The 18,049-nt window shown below is 33.2% G+C and overlaps 1 protein-coding gene across 4 annotated transcripts in view; it reads left to right on the plus strand.

Moving 5' to 3' along the window:
• Positions 1-2,761, plus strand: part of LOC114331163 (cullin-3) — a 69,046-nt gene extending 66,285 nt beyond the window's left edge. For all 4 annotated transcript variants that reach the window (XM_028280649.2, XM_028280652.2, XM_028280650.2 and 1 more), the window contains one exon: positions 2,431-2,761. In XM_028280649.2, coding sequence (XP_028136450.1) covers positions 2,431-2,655 — 225 coding nt within the window. In that variant the 3' untranslated portion in view covers positions 2,656-2,761. The remainder of the gene's footprint in view (positions 1-2,430) is intronic.
• Positions 2,762-18,049: the final 15,288 nt, after the last annotated feature.

An 18,049-nucleotide genomic window follows, 5' to 3' on the forward strand; every position in this document is an offset into this window, starting at 1 on the left:
TTCTTTTTATATTAACTCTGTCCTTGTGAAAAAGTATTAATGTATTCAAAGTGATACACCTCTTAAAAACCAAACATAACGTCTACTTATGTTTTGCTATACCTACTATGTTCGCTTCCAAGATAAGCTCCTTCAAAACAGTTGAAAGACTGATAAATTTGTACACACTTAAATGAATAAAGAAAGTGAAAAGATAGTATATCAAAGTGTGTAAGAAGTGATTTATTTCTTTAGCTGGCCACTCTCGACAAAAACATCATCCGAGCTAATGGTCAATTATAAAAATGTACCACTACTTGAGGCATATGCCTGAGCATCTTGACAATAATATTATTCTGCATTACAATGTATAATCATGTAGGTATGCTATCGAGTTGTTTTGACCTCCGTACAATCCCCCAACAGAAAAAGGGCCACATAAACGTTACAAACACATAAAAAAACTTTTTTCATGGTGTGGGTGTATCACCCAACCATTTTGGCCTAGGAGAGATAGCTGACTAACTGAGAGTCAGTCAGCTATCTCTCAGAACATAATTTATAAACGAAAACAAAATTTTCGCTGATAAGTATAAAACAAAAAATATCTCGACAGCGTTACCTCATGAAATGTCTAAGCGAACGGCTCCACGGGCGAGAAATTGACGCTAGCAGTAGCCGTAAAACGAACTCAAGGTTCCGCGGAACGGAATAGGAATAGCCGAACTGTACCGACTACAGGACTTTGCGTAGTCGGTTCAGTTCGGCTATTCCTATTCCGTTCCGTGGAACCTTAAGTTCGTTTTACGGCTACTGCTAGCGTCAATTTCTCGCCCGTGGAGCCGTTCGCTAAAGAAAATCTATGCAAAATTTTAGATGGATCGGTCAATTAATTTTTGAGTTACGATGTCCACCACCTGTGAAAAAAAGCTGAAAAATGCATTTAAAGTTTTGACATCTTTTATTTTCAATTTCTTTTTATCTGTCAAATCGTAAAGTGTTGAACACCGGAATGTTATTGAATCGCGGAGTTATTTACAAAAGAGAAGGGAAACAGCTGTTGAACCTTTCTCACCTCGCTCAAGCGCACTGGCGCGAAGCTGCTGCAAACCGAGTCGAAGGTAGGGATATTCAACCAGAGACATGTTAACCGTAGACAAGACGCATACTGAGCAAAAAAGCGTAACGCGCGGGCGTTACGCGCGTAATTTTAAAACCATATCCTTAAAATTATTAGGAACGGGCCTAAATAAATTGTTTTTTTGTTATTATAGGTTATACATGTTTATTAAAATAAATTAACAAAAATATACTTATCTATTAAATCAACAGAAAACAGAATGAACAAGATACAATACCTAAGTTATTTATGTACCAAGTCAGTAAATTGACTCTTTGTCGAACGAGTCTTGATATTACGAGAAGAGCGAGCGAGGCGAGTAACAGACGAGTTCGATAAAGAGTATTTACTGACGTGGTGCATACAAAATTTTATCGCCAACATAATTTGATTGGAAATCAACTTGGAATTTGCATTCCGATAATTCGCACCTTAAAGTTGTCTACGTACGAGTTTGGGCTCTGTAAATATTTAAAAATAATATAAAATTTATAAAATAAATTGAATAAAAATCTGTCGTTTATTTAACTGTTTTAAAATCTCATTATAACACTACACATTTTTTTTAATTTGATTATGTTCATTATTTCATAAAATTAATCATCTTTAATTTTAATAATCCCTGAATGAAAAACTGGAAAATGAAGTATGTACTGAAAGCCTGACAGCTTGGATAATGCCAAAATATATTTTATCTACAATTTCACTTTCTACAATAATTTGATATGGGTTTTAACACTTACCTACTTGCAATTTACAATTTAAGAACTTTTTAAATTTTAGACGTCATAATAATTTCATGACAGTGATGACAGATAACTTTTGCAAGATGGCCGCTTTCGATTTTTAATCGATAGTTATCAATATTGAATAATTACTAAATCGGTAAAGTTTTAATTTATTTTATATGCATTTACAAAATACTACAGAATTTCACTTTTTGACATAAATTTAATTGATAATAACGCAAATTGTGTAGAATATTTTTAATAATTAAAGTAAATATATTTTAAGTTCACTCAAATTCTCGCCCATTCTATTACTGCCATCGACCACTTACATTCAATCTGGGTTAATTTGATTATTCGCGGCAGGTAAAGTAAAATTCGTCTTTCAGTACAATAAAGTGTTACTTTACTGCTGCAAATGAGGGCAAATGAGTACAATAATGAATGACTTTAGTGACGGTTGGCGATAAAAGAGTTTTAAATCTAAATTAACACTATTAATAACATACCTGCTTATTTATTTTACCGTGTATCTCTAGATTTTCATTATTTTGTTTTTGTTTAAATATATCCATTTATTAATATAATTAATGTATGTGACAGGTCGACGAAGATAGAAAACACGAAATTGAGGCAGCTATCGTTCGGATAATGAAATCGCGTAAACGCATGGCGCACAACATCCTCGTCACAGAAGTGACAGAACAACTCAAGAGCCGTTTCCTTCCTTCTCCCGTCATAATAAAGAAAAGGATAGAAGGTCTCATAGAGAGGGAGTATCTGGCCCGTACGCCCGAAGACAGAAAAGTGTACACATACGTGGCATGAACTTTAACAAGGATCATTATGAGACTTTGGATAGTGGTCCAGTGATCTTCAATAGATGAATATTTACATAAATGTAATTATTAATTATTAAATTATTCCAACAGGTTCTTTTTGTCTAATTTCTTCAAGTTGTTGAAGAAAAATAATGTATTTGTGGAAAGATAACTTCCGGACCATATTAACAATTTTCAATTTATTTATAATAATTTTGTGATAGATTGATTGACAAGATAATTTTAGATTTTCAGTTTGCAATAAATAATGTAGAGTGTGTTTGATGATATATTAAATCTCGATTTGGACTTTTCGGAAAATTAACACGTTGATGGACAGAACGTATAGGCGTCTAATTTCCATTGATGTAATGTGACACAACGTCTATAGACATTTTTAAAATAACGAGTTGTAACAAAAAATCCATGTCAGAAAATATCACATTTCATCTACAGAGGCACATTGTTTCCATAAATTAAAAGCGTTAAAAGAAATTCAGCAATTTTCCTATTCTACTTTGCAAAATACAAGGTGATTCAGTGAAACGGTACGATTTGGCAACGCTGCTGACGATAAAATAGAGGAGCTGCGGGATTACGATGTAAACGTTGTGAATCTAGAGAGTGGGAGGTTTAGTTATCATGGAGACGTGGTCGTGTGAACAGCGCGCATTTGCTGTGAAAGCTTATATGGTGAAAATTTTGTGCGTGTACAACCAGCATTTCGTTTACACTACCATTTGCCGCCCCTCGCTGCAGTTCCGTCTAATATGGCTATTAAGACTTGGGTTAGGAACTTTGAAAGTAGTGGTTCAATATCACAGAAAAGAGGTGTGGCAGTGTCAGAACTGCTCGCACACCACATAATATTGAAGCGGTGCGAAATTAATTAAACGCGAGTCCTCGAAGATCACTGTCAACGACGAAACTTAAATCTGGGATTAAGCTATACCACTACGAGCAGAATTTTGCATAAGGATCTCCAGTGTTCTTCTTCTTAGGATGCCTGTCCGTTCCGAACGTTGGCGATCATTCTGGCTATGATGACTTTGTTAGTTGCTATACGGAATAGTTGTGTTGAAGTCTTTCTATACCATGCTCTCAGGTTAGCAAGCCAGGATATTTTTCTTCGTCCTAGGGCCCTTTTTCCTTCAATTTTACCTTGTAAAATGCACTGGACTAGCTCGTATCTGCCTTGATTTCTCATTATATGCCCCAAGTACTGCAGCTTACGGCCCTTCACGATGTTGACTAAATCTGCGGTTGTGTTTATCCTCCGTAGTACTTCTTCATTGGTGACTTTGTCTGTCCATGGCATCTTCAGGATTCTTCTGTACAACCATAGCTCAAAAGCTTGAAGTTTCGATAGAGTTTCCGCCTTCAATGTCCACGTTTCTACTCCGTATAGAAGCACTGAGTACACGTAACATTTAAGGAGCCTTATTTTTGTTTTTAGAGTGATGTCATGGCTCTTGAACACAGAGCTCATAGTCAAGAACGCACTCTTTGCCTTTCCGATAGTTATAGTTCCCAAATAGTTGTATTGTGAGACACGTTCAATTCTCATTTGGTTCACATACAGATTTACTCCAGTTATGTTTTGCTTGCTGATGATCATTAGCTTGGTTTTGCTGGTGTTTATATCTAGTCCATATGTTCTACTGGTTTCAGTGATTTTATTCATTAAGTTTTGCAGCCCTTCTATGGTATTGGCAAACGCTATTGTATCATCTGCATATCGCAGGTTACTGAGCTTGACTCCATTTATTGAGATGCCTTCATCAATATCTTTTAGAACCTCTTCAAAAATGTGCTCTGAGTACAGATTGAATATCAGCGGTGAAATTATGCATCCCTGTCTCACTCCCCTTAAGATTTTGACCTGATCTGTATATTCTCCATCTATTCGGAGCACTGCTGATTGATTCCAATACAGGTTAGCTATTATTTTCAGGTCTCTTCCGTCAATCCCTGTCCTTTTCAGCACTTCCATCATTTGTTCATGTCGGACTCTATCGAAAGCCGTGTTGTAGTCAATCAGGCATGAAAAAACATCACAGCTGACATCTCTACATTTCTGAAACAACACCTGCACGCTAAATAAAGCCTCCCTCGTACCAACGGCGTTCACAAATCCAAACTGATTGGGCGCAATTTGTTCTTCGCATTTTCGGTAAATTCTATTATGGATGACTTTTAAAAACAGCTTGAGAAGATGGCTCATTAGGCTTATGGTCCTATAGTCTTCACAAACCTTTGCTCCTGGTTTTTTGGGCAACGGTATAAACTCAGATTTGAGCCACTCTGCTGGTATTTTTACTGCCTTGTATATGTCATTAAGTCATCTCCAGTGTTGATCAAGTTGATATTCTTGATGATCAGTGAATATACTGGAGATATTTATATAACACTCAGATATTTATGCAAAATTCTGCTCGTATTGGTACAGCTTAATCCCAGATTTAAGCTTCGTCATTCGCAGGGATCTTCGAGGACTCGAGTGTAATAAATTTCACACCGATTCAATATTCTGTGGTGTTCAAGCAGTTCTGACACTGCTACCTCTTTTCTGTGATGTGTAACTACTACTTTTAAAGTTCTTTACCCAAGTCTTAATAACCATGTTAGACGGAACTGCAGCGCGGGGCGGCAAATGGTAGTGTAAACGAAATACTCCTTGTACACGCACAAAACTTTCACCATTTTTCTAATAAGCTTTCACAGCAACTGTGTGTTGTTCACCCGACCACGTCTCCATGATAATTAAAATTCCCACTCTCTAGATTCACAACGTTTACGTCGCAAGCCCGCGGCTCCTCTATTTTATCGTCAGCAGAGTTGACAAATCTTACCGTTTCACTGACACATATAGTGTCACAACACTTGCTTATACATTTGACGCACTGTCCATCAACGTGTTAATAAAAAATCAGTTGTGTTAGCAATATTGTTGTTCTTTGTTGATTATTATGATGTCTGGTCGAGATTTTTAATCATGACAATCACATAGCTATGTTTATACTCTTTAGTTTGTACAGTTAGTCCAACATTTGACTTTTATTTATATAAAAGTAATTTTAGTGTTTTTCCTTGTCAACCTTGGATTTTCGCTAAAATAAAACAAAAATTGTCTTTTTGAAGTGTTTGTTTGCATTTTACGTCTAAAGTAAGAAGTTTACGAAAAAATCACCAGAATAACTTGTCTTAAAATAAATCGAAGTTAATAAAAAAAAGTTTCGCGGCAAAAAAAGATTTTTTTATAATGTGTTTAAAAATTGTTCAGTGTCTTTTGTTTTACCAATTTTTCGTTTTGATGCAACAAGCATTTTTTATAATTTGTCTAAACATTGTTATAAATAAATAGGTTAGCATGGAAAATTTTCTACACTTTTTAACTGGCGTATGTTTAAACTTCTGCTTTGTTTCTATTTCCTTCATTGAAGATATATCTCATCTCTGGTGTGCTTTTTTTAATTCATGTTTTAAGTTTTTGCACTTTTTTTACTATTTTTAACACAATTCTTCTGACTATATTTCTGAGTTTTTTATTATTTTTTTTAATTTCTCAGTTGTTACTTCCATAACTATTTAAATCAGACATTGATTTGATTACTATAACTGTGTGGTGTATAAGAGCATACTTATTTGGGCGATAACCTTGTTTGGTATGAATTGTCTGCCCCAAGACAAAGTTTTTAAGTTTAGAGGTTATTCTCCTCAATTATTCGCTCAAGTGTTGCAATAACGATGTATAATACATTTCACCTTGCCAAATTTTTTTACACCCAATTGTTTATAATACATACTAATGTTATAATTTTGTACAATTTTTGAATAATGTTTAATAACCATTTGAAACTCATGTTTCCATGTTTTCAAATAAACAAAATGGTATTTTAAATCAAACGACAATACAATTTAAACCATTTAGGCCAGGTTTCACCAACAACAAATAATCGATGAAAGCTATTCGACGAATAAAATTTATTAGACGTTCATATTTATATTTTGTTTCAATATAATTTTGATAATATAAAGTTAAACTGGCGAATTTTCTTGCTGATAAATATTTACAGCGAGATTAGCTTACCAATTTGTTCGAAGAGTAAGTATTTATTTGATAAATAATTAAAATAAGTCTTATTTGACGTTAGTAAAATGGAGAAATGTCAGTTTATTTTTTTTCTTGGACTATAGTCATTCAGCCAGTCTCAATCAAAAGTAAATGTATTAAAGATATTGCCAACCATATTTTACGGTTATGATAATATTACAATATCTTACTTCTTATTTTACCTACTCATTACAGCTAATGTACATACTATGTTAATAAATATTATAAATTATTATACTTAATGTTTATCAAGAACACATGTTATTTTACAAATAAAAATATTAATGTTAATTATTTAAAATCAATGCATTATTTTTTGTATTTTTTTTTGTTTTTTTTTTTGTCACTACGATAAGGGTCGAATAACTTTATTAATAGAATAAACTACTATTTGTCGTTGGTGAAACCGGCCCTAAATGAATATAATTTGAATTTTGACAGCTGTCATGATACTAACGAAAGATAAAACATCTTCTATACCCACTAGTCTCCAAATAGTAGTTGTTACTTTAATTCTACCGGTTTAGCATTTTAAAGATTTCCATAAATAAAATTATTAAGTTCGATATTGTGACTAACTGTATATAAACGAATTATTCTAAATTTATAGACGAAATTATTGAAATTCGTTTAAATATTTTAGTGAACCTACTTTTAGTTTTTTTATAAGACTGTTAGTTGTTTCTGCTAAATTTTCTAGGCCAGCGGTTCATTCTTTACTAAAAACCATTAATTCAAATAAAAATGAAATAAGCTTACAAAAAAAGCAGTACAACTAAGACTATTGTTGTTCTGAAGCTATTTAATTGTGGCATTTTTATAATTAACTATTTAGATGGGAAATAAGCCACAATTAAATTGAAAAAAATGATTTTATTAACGTTTCGACGCCCAAATCGGGTGTCGTTGTCAAAATACAAAATACTACTACTAATACTAGTAGTATTTTGACAACGACACCCGATTTGGGCGTCCAAACGTTAATAAAATTATTTTTTTCAATTTAATTGTGGCTTATTTCCCATCTAAATAGTTAATTATAACTAAGATTATAATATACAGGATGTTCTGCAAGGAGTAGACACAATTGGATTAAAGTATGCCAATTTGACTGCATTTACATTAGTACAAAAGTTAATTCCAACGCTATAGTGTGTCAAAGTCGAAAAATAAATCACTGTTCTTTTTGGAATTTTCAAGATACTGTGTTACAATACTTGCCGTGTATGGTCTCGTATTATCTTGGATTAGCAGAAAACAATTGCTGATAAATCCAGCATAATATGGTATAATATGATGTTGCAGGATCTTCGTTATGTATTTGTGTGCTGTTAATGTGGTGTCTCAAAAGAAATTCCAGCCCAAAACATTACTGAGTCACCACCAACAAGATGTATTCCAGTGCACGCAGCATAACGTTCTTCAGCTCTTCTGTAGACCTTATTTTCACCATCTTTACCATAAATTGATATTATTCTACACTCATCCGTAAACAATACTTTTTTAAAAATCAATGGGAAAATCCCAGTAGCTGGCTGTATACCATAGTTAAAAATCATACAGAGCAAGTAAAAACTTCGTTTATACAATGGTATAAAAAGAGTTTATTGAAAAACTATTAAAAAGTCATCCAAAAGGATTCGCAAAACGTTTTCGATCTAGATCAGATCATCTTCAGTGCCTAGAGCGAAGTATTTCCACGTTAGAATGAATACTTTTTTTGATCGGCTATTGTCTAAGGGCAAATAAGTCAGCAGCTGTTGTGAGCAGCAGCAAGTAATGGCCCTGTTGCTGGATTGCAGGCTGTGAAATCCTGTTCTCTTAACCTTCGTCGAACAGTAGAAACGCTAATTACTGCTCATTGGGGTTTCTGAATATGGTTTGTGGCATTCTAGCAGTTTAGAAGTGCTCTGTATAGTTGAATGACTAACATTCAATTATTGTCTTGCCACATCAATTTGGTTTGCTCCAGTTTCCAGCAATGTAACAATCTGAACAGACTTTCGATATTTTTCCATCGTTATTAAGAAATACATTGTAAGGAGGCCAGTGTAACACTAAGGTATCTCAGAAACTGTAGAACACTACAGTTCACACAGTTCTCAAAACAATCAATGTCACGGAGTTTCGTTGATTCGCAATTAATGCCTTCTGAGATTTGTATGGTTTAATAGGTTTTGCGAATTTGTTTATTTTCTTGTATTAGCTTCTCGATAAGCATAACAGCATAAAACGACATTTTATGCTGTCAAAGAAAATAATCGCTTATGTTAATACAGTGCTGCAGAGTCCCTATACGTGCAATGTCTTCTTGATTGGACGAAAAACGCTGATCAGCGAGGTAGGTCTTCAGTTTTGAGAATAGATGGAAGTCAAATGTAGCCAAATCTAATAGGGCAGTAATTGGCTCCGAATTCCATCCTACTACATCAATTTACTTGATATTTTCACAGTAAGTAGGGAATAGCTCAATAAACAAAGTCTACCCTATGCCGATGTGTGCTTTTATCTTGGGGGTGGTTTCCACCCCTTCTCGGGGGTGGAAAATTTCTTGGTCTAGCCACGGAAGTGGCTAAAGAACCTAATTCTAAGCAAAAACTGTTCTATATATTTCTCAATACTTTTTGAGGGATGCGTGGTTGAAAATTGGCCATTTTCATTGAAAAATGACACCCTTGCGGACGATTTTTTGCGAACGATTTTTTGCGAATACCTTAAAAACTATGCATCTAACAAAAAAACTATATAAAATGTTTTTGTGGCTAATAAAAAAACTAAAAGATCCGTTCCTTCATAAATCTTCTAGTTATAATAGAAAAAGAGATATGGTAGGTGAGAAGAGTTTGTTTTTTTGTGCATGCTCAAATCGTTGTATTTAACTTGAAATAATAGAGAAACGGTCGATTTTAGGTGTATAATGATACTAATACCTTTTGGAGTGCTTGAAAAGACCTTTAAAATGAGCAATATTAGATGTCGATTACATTAAACTAAGCGAGATATGCTGCAAAAAAATTGATGACTAATGTATTTTAAGAAGAAATGAGAAGTATATTTAACCCCTCATCCATCAGAATTTAAATGCATCGTTTTCCTTCTAGAATACTTTTTATTATAGTGTTTTTTCTTTGGTCAAAAAGTTGGACGGGTAAAAATGAATGGTTTTTGAAAAAAAATAAGATCAAATTATAGAGCGCATTTTAAAATTTTCTTAAAAATATTTTATAGTCTCCATAAGCCTTTTTCTCCATATAACTCGAAAATGATAAGAGATACGAAAGAAAGATCCCACACAAAAATGTAGGGTTTTTTTTAGATAAAAATTTTGTTTTTATTTTTCGTCACTGTATGTCTTATCATTTTCAAGTTACATGGAGAAAAAGGAAGATTTGTAAGAAAATTTAAAAATGCGCTCTATAATTTAATCTTATTTCTTTTTTCAAAAACCATTCATTTTAAACCCGTCCAACTTTTTAACATAGGAATAACACTATAATAAAAGGTATTATAGAAGGAAAACGATACATTTAAATTCTGGTGGATGGAATTTAAACATACTTCTCATTTTTTCTCAAAATGCATTAGTCATCAAGTTTTTTGCAGCATATCTCGCATAGTTTGAATGTAATCAACCTTTAATATTGTTCATTTTAATGGTCTTCTCAGGCACAACAAAAGGGATTGGTAGCATTATACATCTAAAATCGACCGTGTCTCTGTTATTTCAAGTTGAATACACCAATTTGAGCATGCACAAAAAAAAACTCTTTGCACCTGCCATCTCTCCTTTTGTATTATAACTTGAAAATTTATGAAGGAACGAGTCTTTTTGTTTTTTTATAAGCTACAAAAATGTTTTATATAGTTTTTTTTAGTTAGATGCATGGTTTTTATGGTATTCGTAAAAAACCGTTTGAAAAGGGTTTCAAAAATGTTTCAATGAAAATGGCCAATTTTCAACCACGAATAACTCAAAAAGTATTAAGTTTTCAAAAAAATGTTATAGAACAGCTTTTGCTTAGAATTAGGTTCTCTAGCCATTTCCGTGTTTATTTTAACCAAAAAATTTTCCGACCTCGAGAAGGGGTGGGAACCACCACCAAGATAAAAGTGCACATCGGCATAGGGTAGACTTTGAATTAGGAGATAAGAGGCTATTCCCAAAATTTCATTAAAATCTATGCAGTAGGATTGAATTCGGAGGTAATATCGTATTCTTGCTCCCATTGACTGGCGTATAAGGAGCATAGTGTATTGTCCTGAGGAAAAAAGGGATTTTTTTCTCAGATGCCGAAACACCTATGTAATGATCTTTTCCGCCGATGATAGTGAATCCAACTTTCATTTATTGTACAGTATGGACGCAAAAAGTCACTTTAGTTTTTTCCAAAAACGTACCAAGCACTTTTCGGAAAGAGTCACGAGAATGCGCTTCTGTCCCGCAATGAGCGTATGTAATAATCATCTTGCGCAATTTTTTTCATAGACTGTTCCTGGTGCAAGATGTAACTAACGCGTTTCTTTGATATCCTTTAAGTATCAGTAATTTCACGAATCTTTATACACCGATGTACGAACAAAGTTTGCAGTTTTTTGTTTTCTTTTACGATGATCATTTTTGGACATTTTTACTGGTTTAAACACATCAGCCTATTCGTCTCCTTTATGTGCCTTGTTCGATTATCGAGCGTTGGCTATCAAATTGGCTATAGTAATTTTGTTGACGGCAGCTCGGAAAAGGGATGCAGAGGATCTGATAAATTATTCTCTCAGATTTCTAAACCATGACGTTCCGTTCTTCTTCGACCTTGCCCTGCGGCTCTCTTCTTCCGTCTACTTTGCCTTGTATTTTGTATTATTAAAATGAGTATATTATATCTCTCTGGGTGGCGCATAACATGGCCAAAATATTCAAGTTTGCTATTTTTAACTGTTCTGATGACTTCCCTAACTTTTCCATCCGATGCAAAATAACTTCGTTTCGAACTCCGTCCGCCCAACTTATTCGTAGGATTCTCCGATACACCCAGAATTCAGAGGCTTCTAGATTCTTAAGAAGTGTATCCGTTAAAGTCCATCCTTCGACACCATACAAAAGAGTAGAGAACAAATAACATCTCACTAATTTAATTTTCAGACTTAAAGTAATATTGTTTCCACATAAGTTTCTTCATCTTAAAGAGTACAGCTCTGGCCTTCTGTATACGGATTCTAATTTCTTTGCTCATGCACCAGTTCTCATTTAAATTACAACCAAGGTAGGTGATAGTGTTAGTTCTCTCCAGTTGTTCACCATAAGCTGCTACCACTTCCGGTTGTATTGCCGTTTTACTGACAAGCATCACCTTTGTCTTTGCGGTGTTTAGCTTGAGTTTATATTCGTCACACGTTGTGGTAATCCTATTAATCAGATATTGAAGTTCTTCGTAATTGCTTGTAATTAACACCGTGTCATCCACTTATCTCAAATTATTCATATTGAGGCTATTAATTATTTTGATACCACATTGAACATTATCCACTTCCTTCAGGGTAAGAATTGCTGCTTCAAATGACTGTATACAGTGAACTGTTGCCTGGAATGTCTTGTAGTTTTACATGGTGTCCACTAATATGTATATCAACTAAGGAGAAAAAATCATGCAAGTAGTGTTAGATGTGGATGTTGACAAAAGACACTACAAAATTCATTAATTTAATAATAATGGTAAATCAATTCGTTTATAAACGAAAAAATTAATAAATAGTTAGCTTAGATAAAAATTGTTGTCCGACAAAATCTTGAATGGATCGGTTTTTCTGTAAGTCATTGTAAATACAGGAGCCAAATTATGAATATCTTTTGTATTGCAATAGATACTATAATATTAACATGTTTTTAATGTCAAAAAATTGGTTAAATATAAATTACTTACTGAAATGAACCACTTGCCTATATTATACTTATCCCAATTCAAATCAACAATAATAATGTAATAACTATAATAAATATTTTTTTGTCCTTGTTCTTATTTTTGTTTTTTTATTTATTATTGTACCTCAAGCATTTATTATCAAATTTTATTTCCCCATAGCAACCAAAGGTAGATTAAGAACTGACAAATCTTGTATCAAATGTGGTATAAGCTGTGTTGTATTTGTTTGTCTGTCACTAAAATTACATTACAATAGTAAAAAATTGAACTATTTATTGTGCGGTTGTATAATACGAGTGGATGATGAAATGTTCGTGATATAATTGTGAAAAAAAATTAGTTTTTAGTTCAAAAATGCATTTATTTCTGTTTTTTTTTTCGATACTTTGGAAGGTGTATCAAAACCTGTGATGGTATACCAGCTACCGGGGAACTAAAACTAAAATTACTCGTTTTTTAATATGTTTACATATACATCTTGGGATTCCCCCTTGATCAAAAGGATTGAAATTTACGGTTTCTTAAAAGGGGTGATAGTATAATTTTTTTATTACCTTAATTTCTTTTGGTCTTCTTTTTGCGTATGAGAGCTGCTATCAAACTAATAGACGGAGAGGCAGCGCTGAAAAATCTATTTGAATTTACTAAAGCTAGATTTTTCACAGTTGATTACTGTGTGTGTAGAGAAACATACTGCGGTCGGTCAAGCGAAACGTAGAACAGGGCTTACTGAGGGGGTATCAAAGTTGCTTTCCTACGAAGGTAATTATTTCCATTTACTAAGGCTGAAAATCAGTACACACATTCTAATTTAAATATAAATAAAAGTTATTATAGTCGGTCAGCTGTATGACGGGACAGAGCCGGTCGGTCGGCCCCAATAGTCGATTGAGAAGTAGAATACTGGTAAATAGAGGTTTTAAACAGCTATATCTGGCTAACTATTCACTGTAATGAAAATCTATGTACAGGGTAATTTTAGTCATTAAAAAGCTACAATTTAGTAGTTTATAATTTTTTTCATATCTTCGGTATTTTCGGAGATTTTTTGAAGTAAAAGGTGAAAAATACCAAATTGCAAAAAATCAATTTTTCTTTAAACTCCAATTTTTCCAAAATTGGGCAATTTAAATAGGTCAAACTCCTTGAGTGTATTGATAATATACATATAAAAGGAACTACGGAAAGGTGAAGACCAATTTTGAATTAGGAAGGTAGTTAGGGGGTTGTTTTCACTGATTTTTTCGTAGAGAAAAGCAGGTACAGAAATTTTTTTGTAAATCGCTTAATTTTCATGCTAGAAACTTTTTATTATTTTTTTTTTTGAAAGGTTTAATTGTATACTTGAAAAAAGATTATATAAGTTTTCCTCGAAAAATGCAAATTTTTCCCATTATTTGGCTTTGAATATTTCAAATTGTGTATTTGACGAAAAAAGCTAACCTTTAACATGCCGTATCTCGGTTTGTATTGGTCTTAAAGATATTATAGGAAAAGAATTTGGTTTGTGTTACTAAAAGATACAATTTCGATATCTACAGTTTTTTTGATTAAATGCATATTTTTCGAGGTTTTCTCAAAAAAACCCTCTAAAAAAGTCGATTTTTTCGTCGAAATAAAACTTTCAAGCGCGAATAACTCGAAAAATATTAGTTTTACGAAGAAAATGTAAAAAACATTTTTTTCTTAGAATCACTTTTTCCATCGAATTAACATGGTTAAAATGTAATAAAAAATTCCCACCCCCGAGATGGGGTGGGAACCACCCTCAAGGTTTTAGCGTAGGATAGCGGCATGATATAGAAAATGATCCTTGGACTGTTCCCTACCTTCTGTGAAAATTTCAAGTAAATCCATGCTGGACGAAAAAATTGCGAGCCAAAATGCTTAATTTCCTCAATCGACTATTGGGGCCGACTGACCGGCTCTGTCCCGTCATACAGCTGTCCGACTATAATAACTTTTATTTATATTTAATTTAGAATGTGTGTACTGATTTTCAGCCTTAGTAAATGGAAATAATTACCTTCGTAGGAAAGCAACTTTGATACCCTCTCAGTAACCCCTGTTCTACGTTTCGCTTGACCGACCGCAGTATGTTTCTCTACACACTCACAGTAATTAACTGTGAAAAATCTAGCTTTAGTAAATTCAAATAGATTTTTCAGCGCTGCCCTTGGTCTATAACCCTTACGGAACATTTAAAAATTTGATTGATGTAAAAGATGTACTCAAACGTTTTAAAAGAAAATCACGTTATAGATTAATTGTATAAGAGCAAACACTAAAAATATCGCCCTTTTGCAAACTTTATTTTTAATTTAAGAAACCTGACAAATTTGATATAAAATTAACAGCAAAAGTTCTGCGCCGCTAAAAATTATGCTCCTTTTGATAGTTGATTTTTTTGTGAACAGATTCTGCTAATTTTTTTTTTTTTTTTTGGTATTCACACTATTGGGAAAAAGCAAAGAAAAGATAAACTTCTCTTTTGGGGCTTATACCAGGTGGAAGAAAAGAAATGTTTTTCTTATGTTAATTTTGAGACACCGTGTAGGGAAGACATGGTACAAAGGTGGGTATATATCGAAATCATGTTATAGTCTCATGTTTTGTGAACATTTTTTTTTATATTTCACTGATATACAAAATGTATGAAAAAATAATCATAATTTTCTATATAAACGTATGTCCGCAAATGCTTAGTTTTCCAAAATAGTACGTTTTCTTACAAACTGACGATTTATTTATTGCTCCGAAACTGGTTGGGATATGCAAATGAAATTTAGTAGGTTTTAAGAGGTAGTTATTGCTCGTTTTTTTGCTATACAGTTAAGAATTTTAATTATATTTATCATTGGCGCGCATACGGGTACTAATTTTATTTAAATAAAAAGATAGTACACATCTGAGATAGTTCAACTTAAAAATCATGTGTAAATTCTTCGTAATTTGTGACAAAAAATCTTTCTTCTCTTTTTTTTTCATATGAAGCACAGTTTTTATGCAAAAAAGATAAAACCATCTTAACGCATATTTTTCATTTTTGTAATACCTACATTCTCAAGAACTATCTAATACAATAACGTTAAACCAGAACAATAACAAAAAGTACTACTAATAAAATTTTAAATAGGCGCAAAGCTACACACAATATTGAAAATGGCACCCTGAAACGTGACACAAGATTCAATTCTTAGCCTCATTAGTTATCGTGAGTGATAACAAAAATGTGGATATTAAGAGCAAACAGTAGCGATCAACAGATAGCAACAAACGCGTTCCAAGATTGCGGCTCTAATTTTGAATATTTTGTCGAGATATTTGGCACACATATTCGTAATATAATAAAGAATGGCGGTACAGAGCCCAATTTCAGAAATATGTTAGTATGTGGAAATTACTCTATAACTAAATAAAATATTGAAAAAGGAGCCTGTACCGCCATTAAGAACGACAAAAAAATACACTTTCTTCAAATAAAATTTTTATCCCGTGCCTAGATTTTGTGTCACATTGAAACTACTTGGACCGCGGACTACAAATCTTGGACCGCGTTTGTTGCTACCTGTTGATCGCTACTGTGTGCTCTTAACCTTGATAACCACAATTACAGTGCACAGATTCTAAACGTGCCGGTGGGGAATGGCTTCCATGCGCTGTATTATAGTCGGTGTATGAGAGAGAAAGTATTCGAAATAATGAAATAATAAATTTTATATTATTTGTTATTTCATTATTTCGAATACTTTCTCTCACATACACCGACTATAATATAGCGCATAGAAGCCAGCCCCCACCGGCACGTTTAGAATCCGTGCACTGTACCTAAATACAGTGATGAGCGCGCTAATAACCGGCAAAATAGCGCAAAAGATGAAAATCATATTAAATTATGAGATAAAAAGAAATAAAACTAGTCGAGTTGTTAAAATTAGCGATAGTACATTGACATTATATTGATTGTTTCCCACATTTAAACTTATCAGAGGAGTATGCCAACTAAAACTGTCACTATGACAGTGGCATTTCTCAAACTCGTCCGATACGTCTAAAGGTGGGAAACAACCCAGATAGCAATATAAACTTGTTTCAAACTTACAACAAGTTTGATACATCAAACATGAAAGCTTGCTGCAGGTTTGCCATGGCAACTTTGCAAACTTGCAGCAAGTTTAAATCAAACTTGCTAGTTGGAGTGTGACAAACTTACATGAAGTTTGTTTTTTCAAACTTGATATAACAAACTTGCTGAAGGTTTGTTTTTGTTTTGTTGCATGAAGTTTGTTTTTTCAAACTTGATACAAACTTCCTTGAGGTTTGTTTTGACATACTAGCTACAATTTGAATAAAACGACGTGAATAAAAAATACAATACCATTTTATATAACTATTTATTCAGTAATCACTCAACTAACATACAATCTATTGTCTAAAATTATTTATTGGAACTTACATTAAACCCGCTAGCTTCAGATTCCGATGCTCAGTTTTGTCTATCAGCTCTGAAACAAATAAAAGAAAATGTTATAAACTCTTGCTGTGTGAACATAATTAATATTTGCTATTAAAAGAGACAAAAACATGTTAAAGTAACAATTTTACAATAAAACCTAAAACCTATTTACATATAATATTATTATAAATGTAATTTATTTTAGATAGTAAATAGCTAGATAGTAATACAGCTAGAAGCCTGGAAGCTACTTCTTCTTCAAATGCCATCTTCGTTCCGAAGGTTGGCGATCATCAGGGCTATACGTATTTTCGAAACTGCTGACCGAAACAATTCGTTGTTGCTAGACGCTACGAAAAACAAAAAAACTTACCTCAATTTCACCAAAGCAAAAAAGAATACCAATCTGTACCTATAATCACCACAAGCAGGTGGGTCTATGAAAAACTGAAGAAAAGAAGCTTCAGCTTAATAATTAAAGTAATAGTCTCGGAGAATTGTGTACGGTAAATGTTGTAAAAAACTCAAAGAAAAATATCAACATAGGATAAGGAAAGGAAATAGGACATAGGACATAACCACAAATTATCACCGCTTAGCTTGGCAGGCAGGTTACTTTTCCCGTGTTGCCAGCTGTAGAGTAAGCTTTTTCCCTCAACGTACCTTAAAAATTCCAACTTCTATGATAAAATTCTCTCCTATGCTAGTATTTAAAAAATCTGTGAACATATGTTGAATTATTTTCAAATATTTTGATTTTTTTAATATTTTACAATTTGGACTGGAGCAAAGATTCCTTTATAAGTTAACTTTTTCCCTTTTATTTTAAAAATTCTCTCCGGTGGCAACTCTTTCGTTTTCGTGGGCGTGATATCAGTCAGGGTAACGAACGAAACCGAACCGACTGTAACGTGTA

This window comes from Diabrotica virgifera, chromosome 1 (assembly GCF_917563875.1).
Source record: "Diabrotica virgifera virgifera chromosome 1, PGI_DIABVI_V3a".
NCBI classification, from domain to species: Eukaryota; Metazoa; Arthropoda; class Insecta; order Coleoptera; family Chrysomelidae; genus Diabrotica; species Diabrotica virgifera.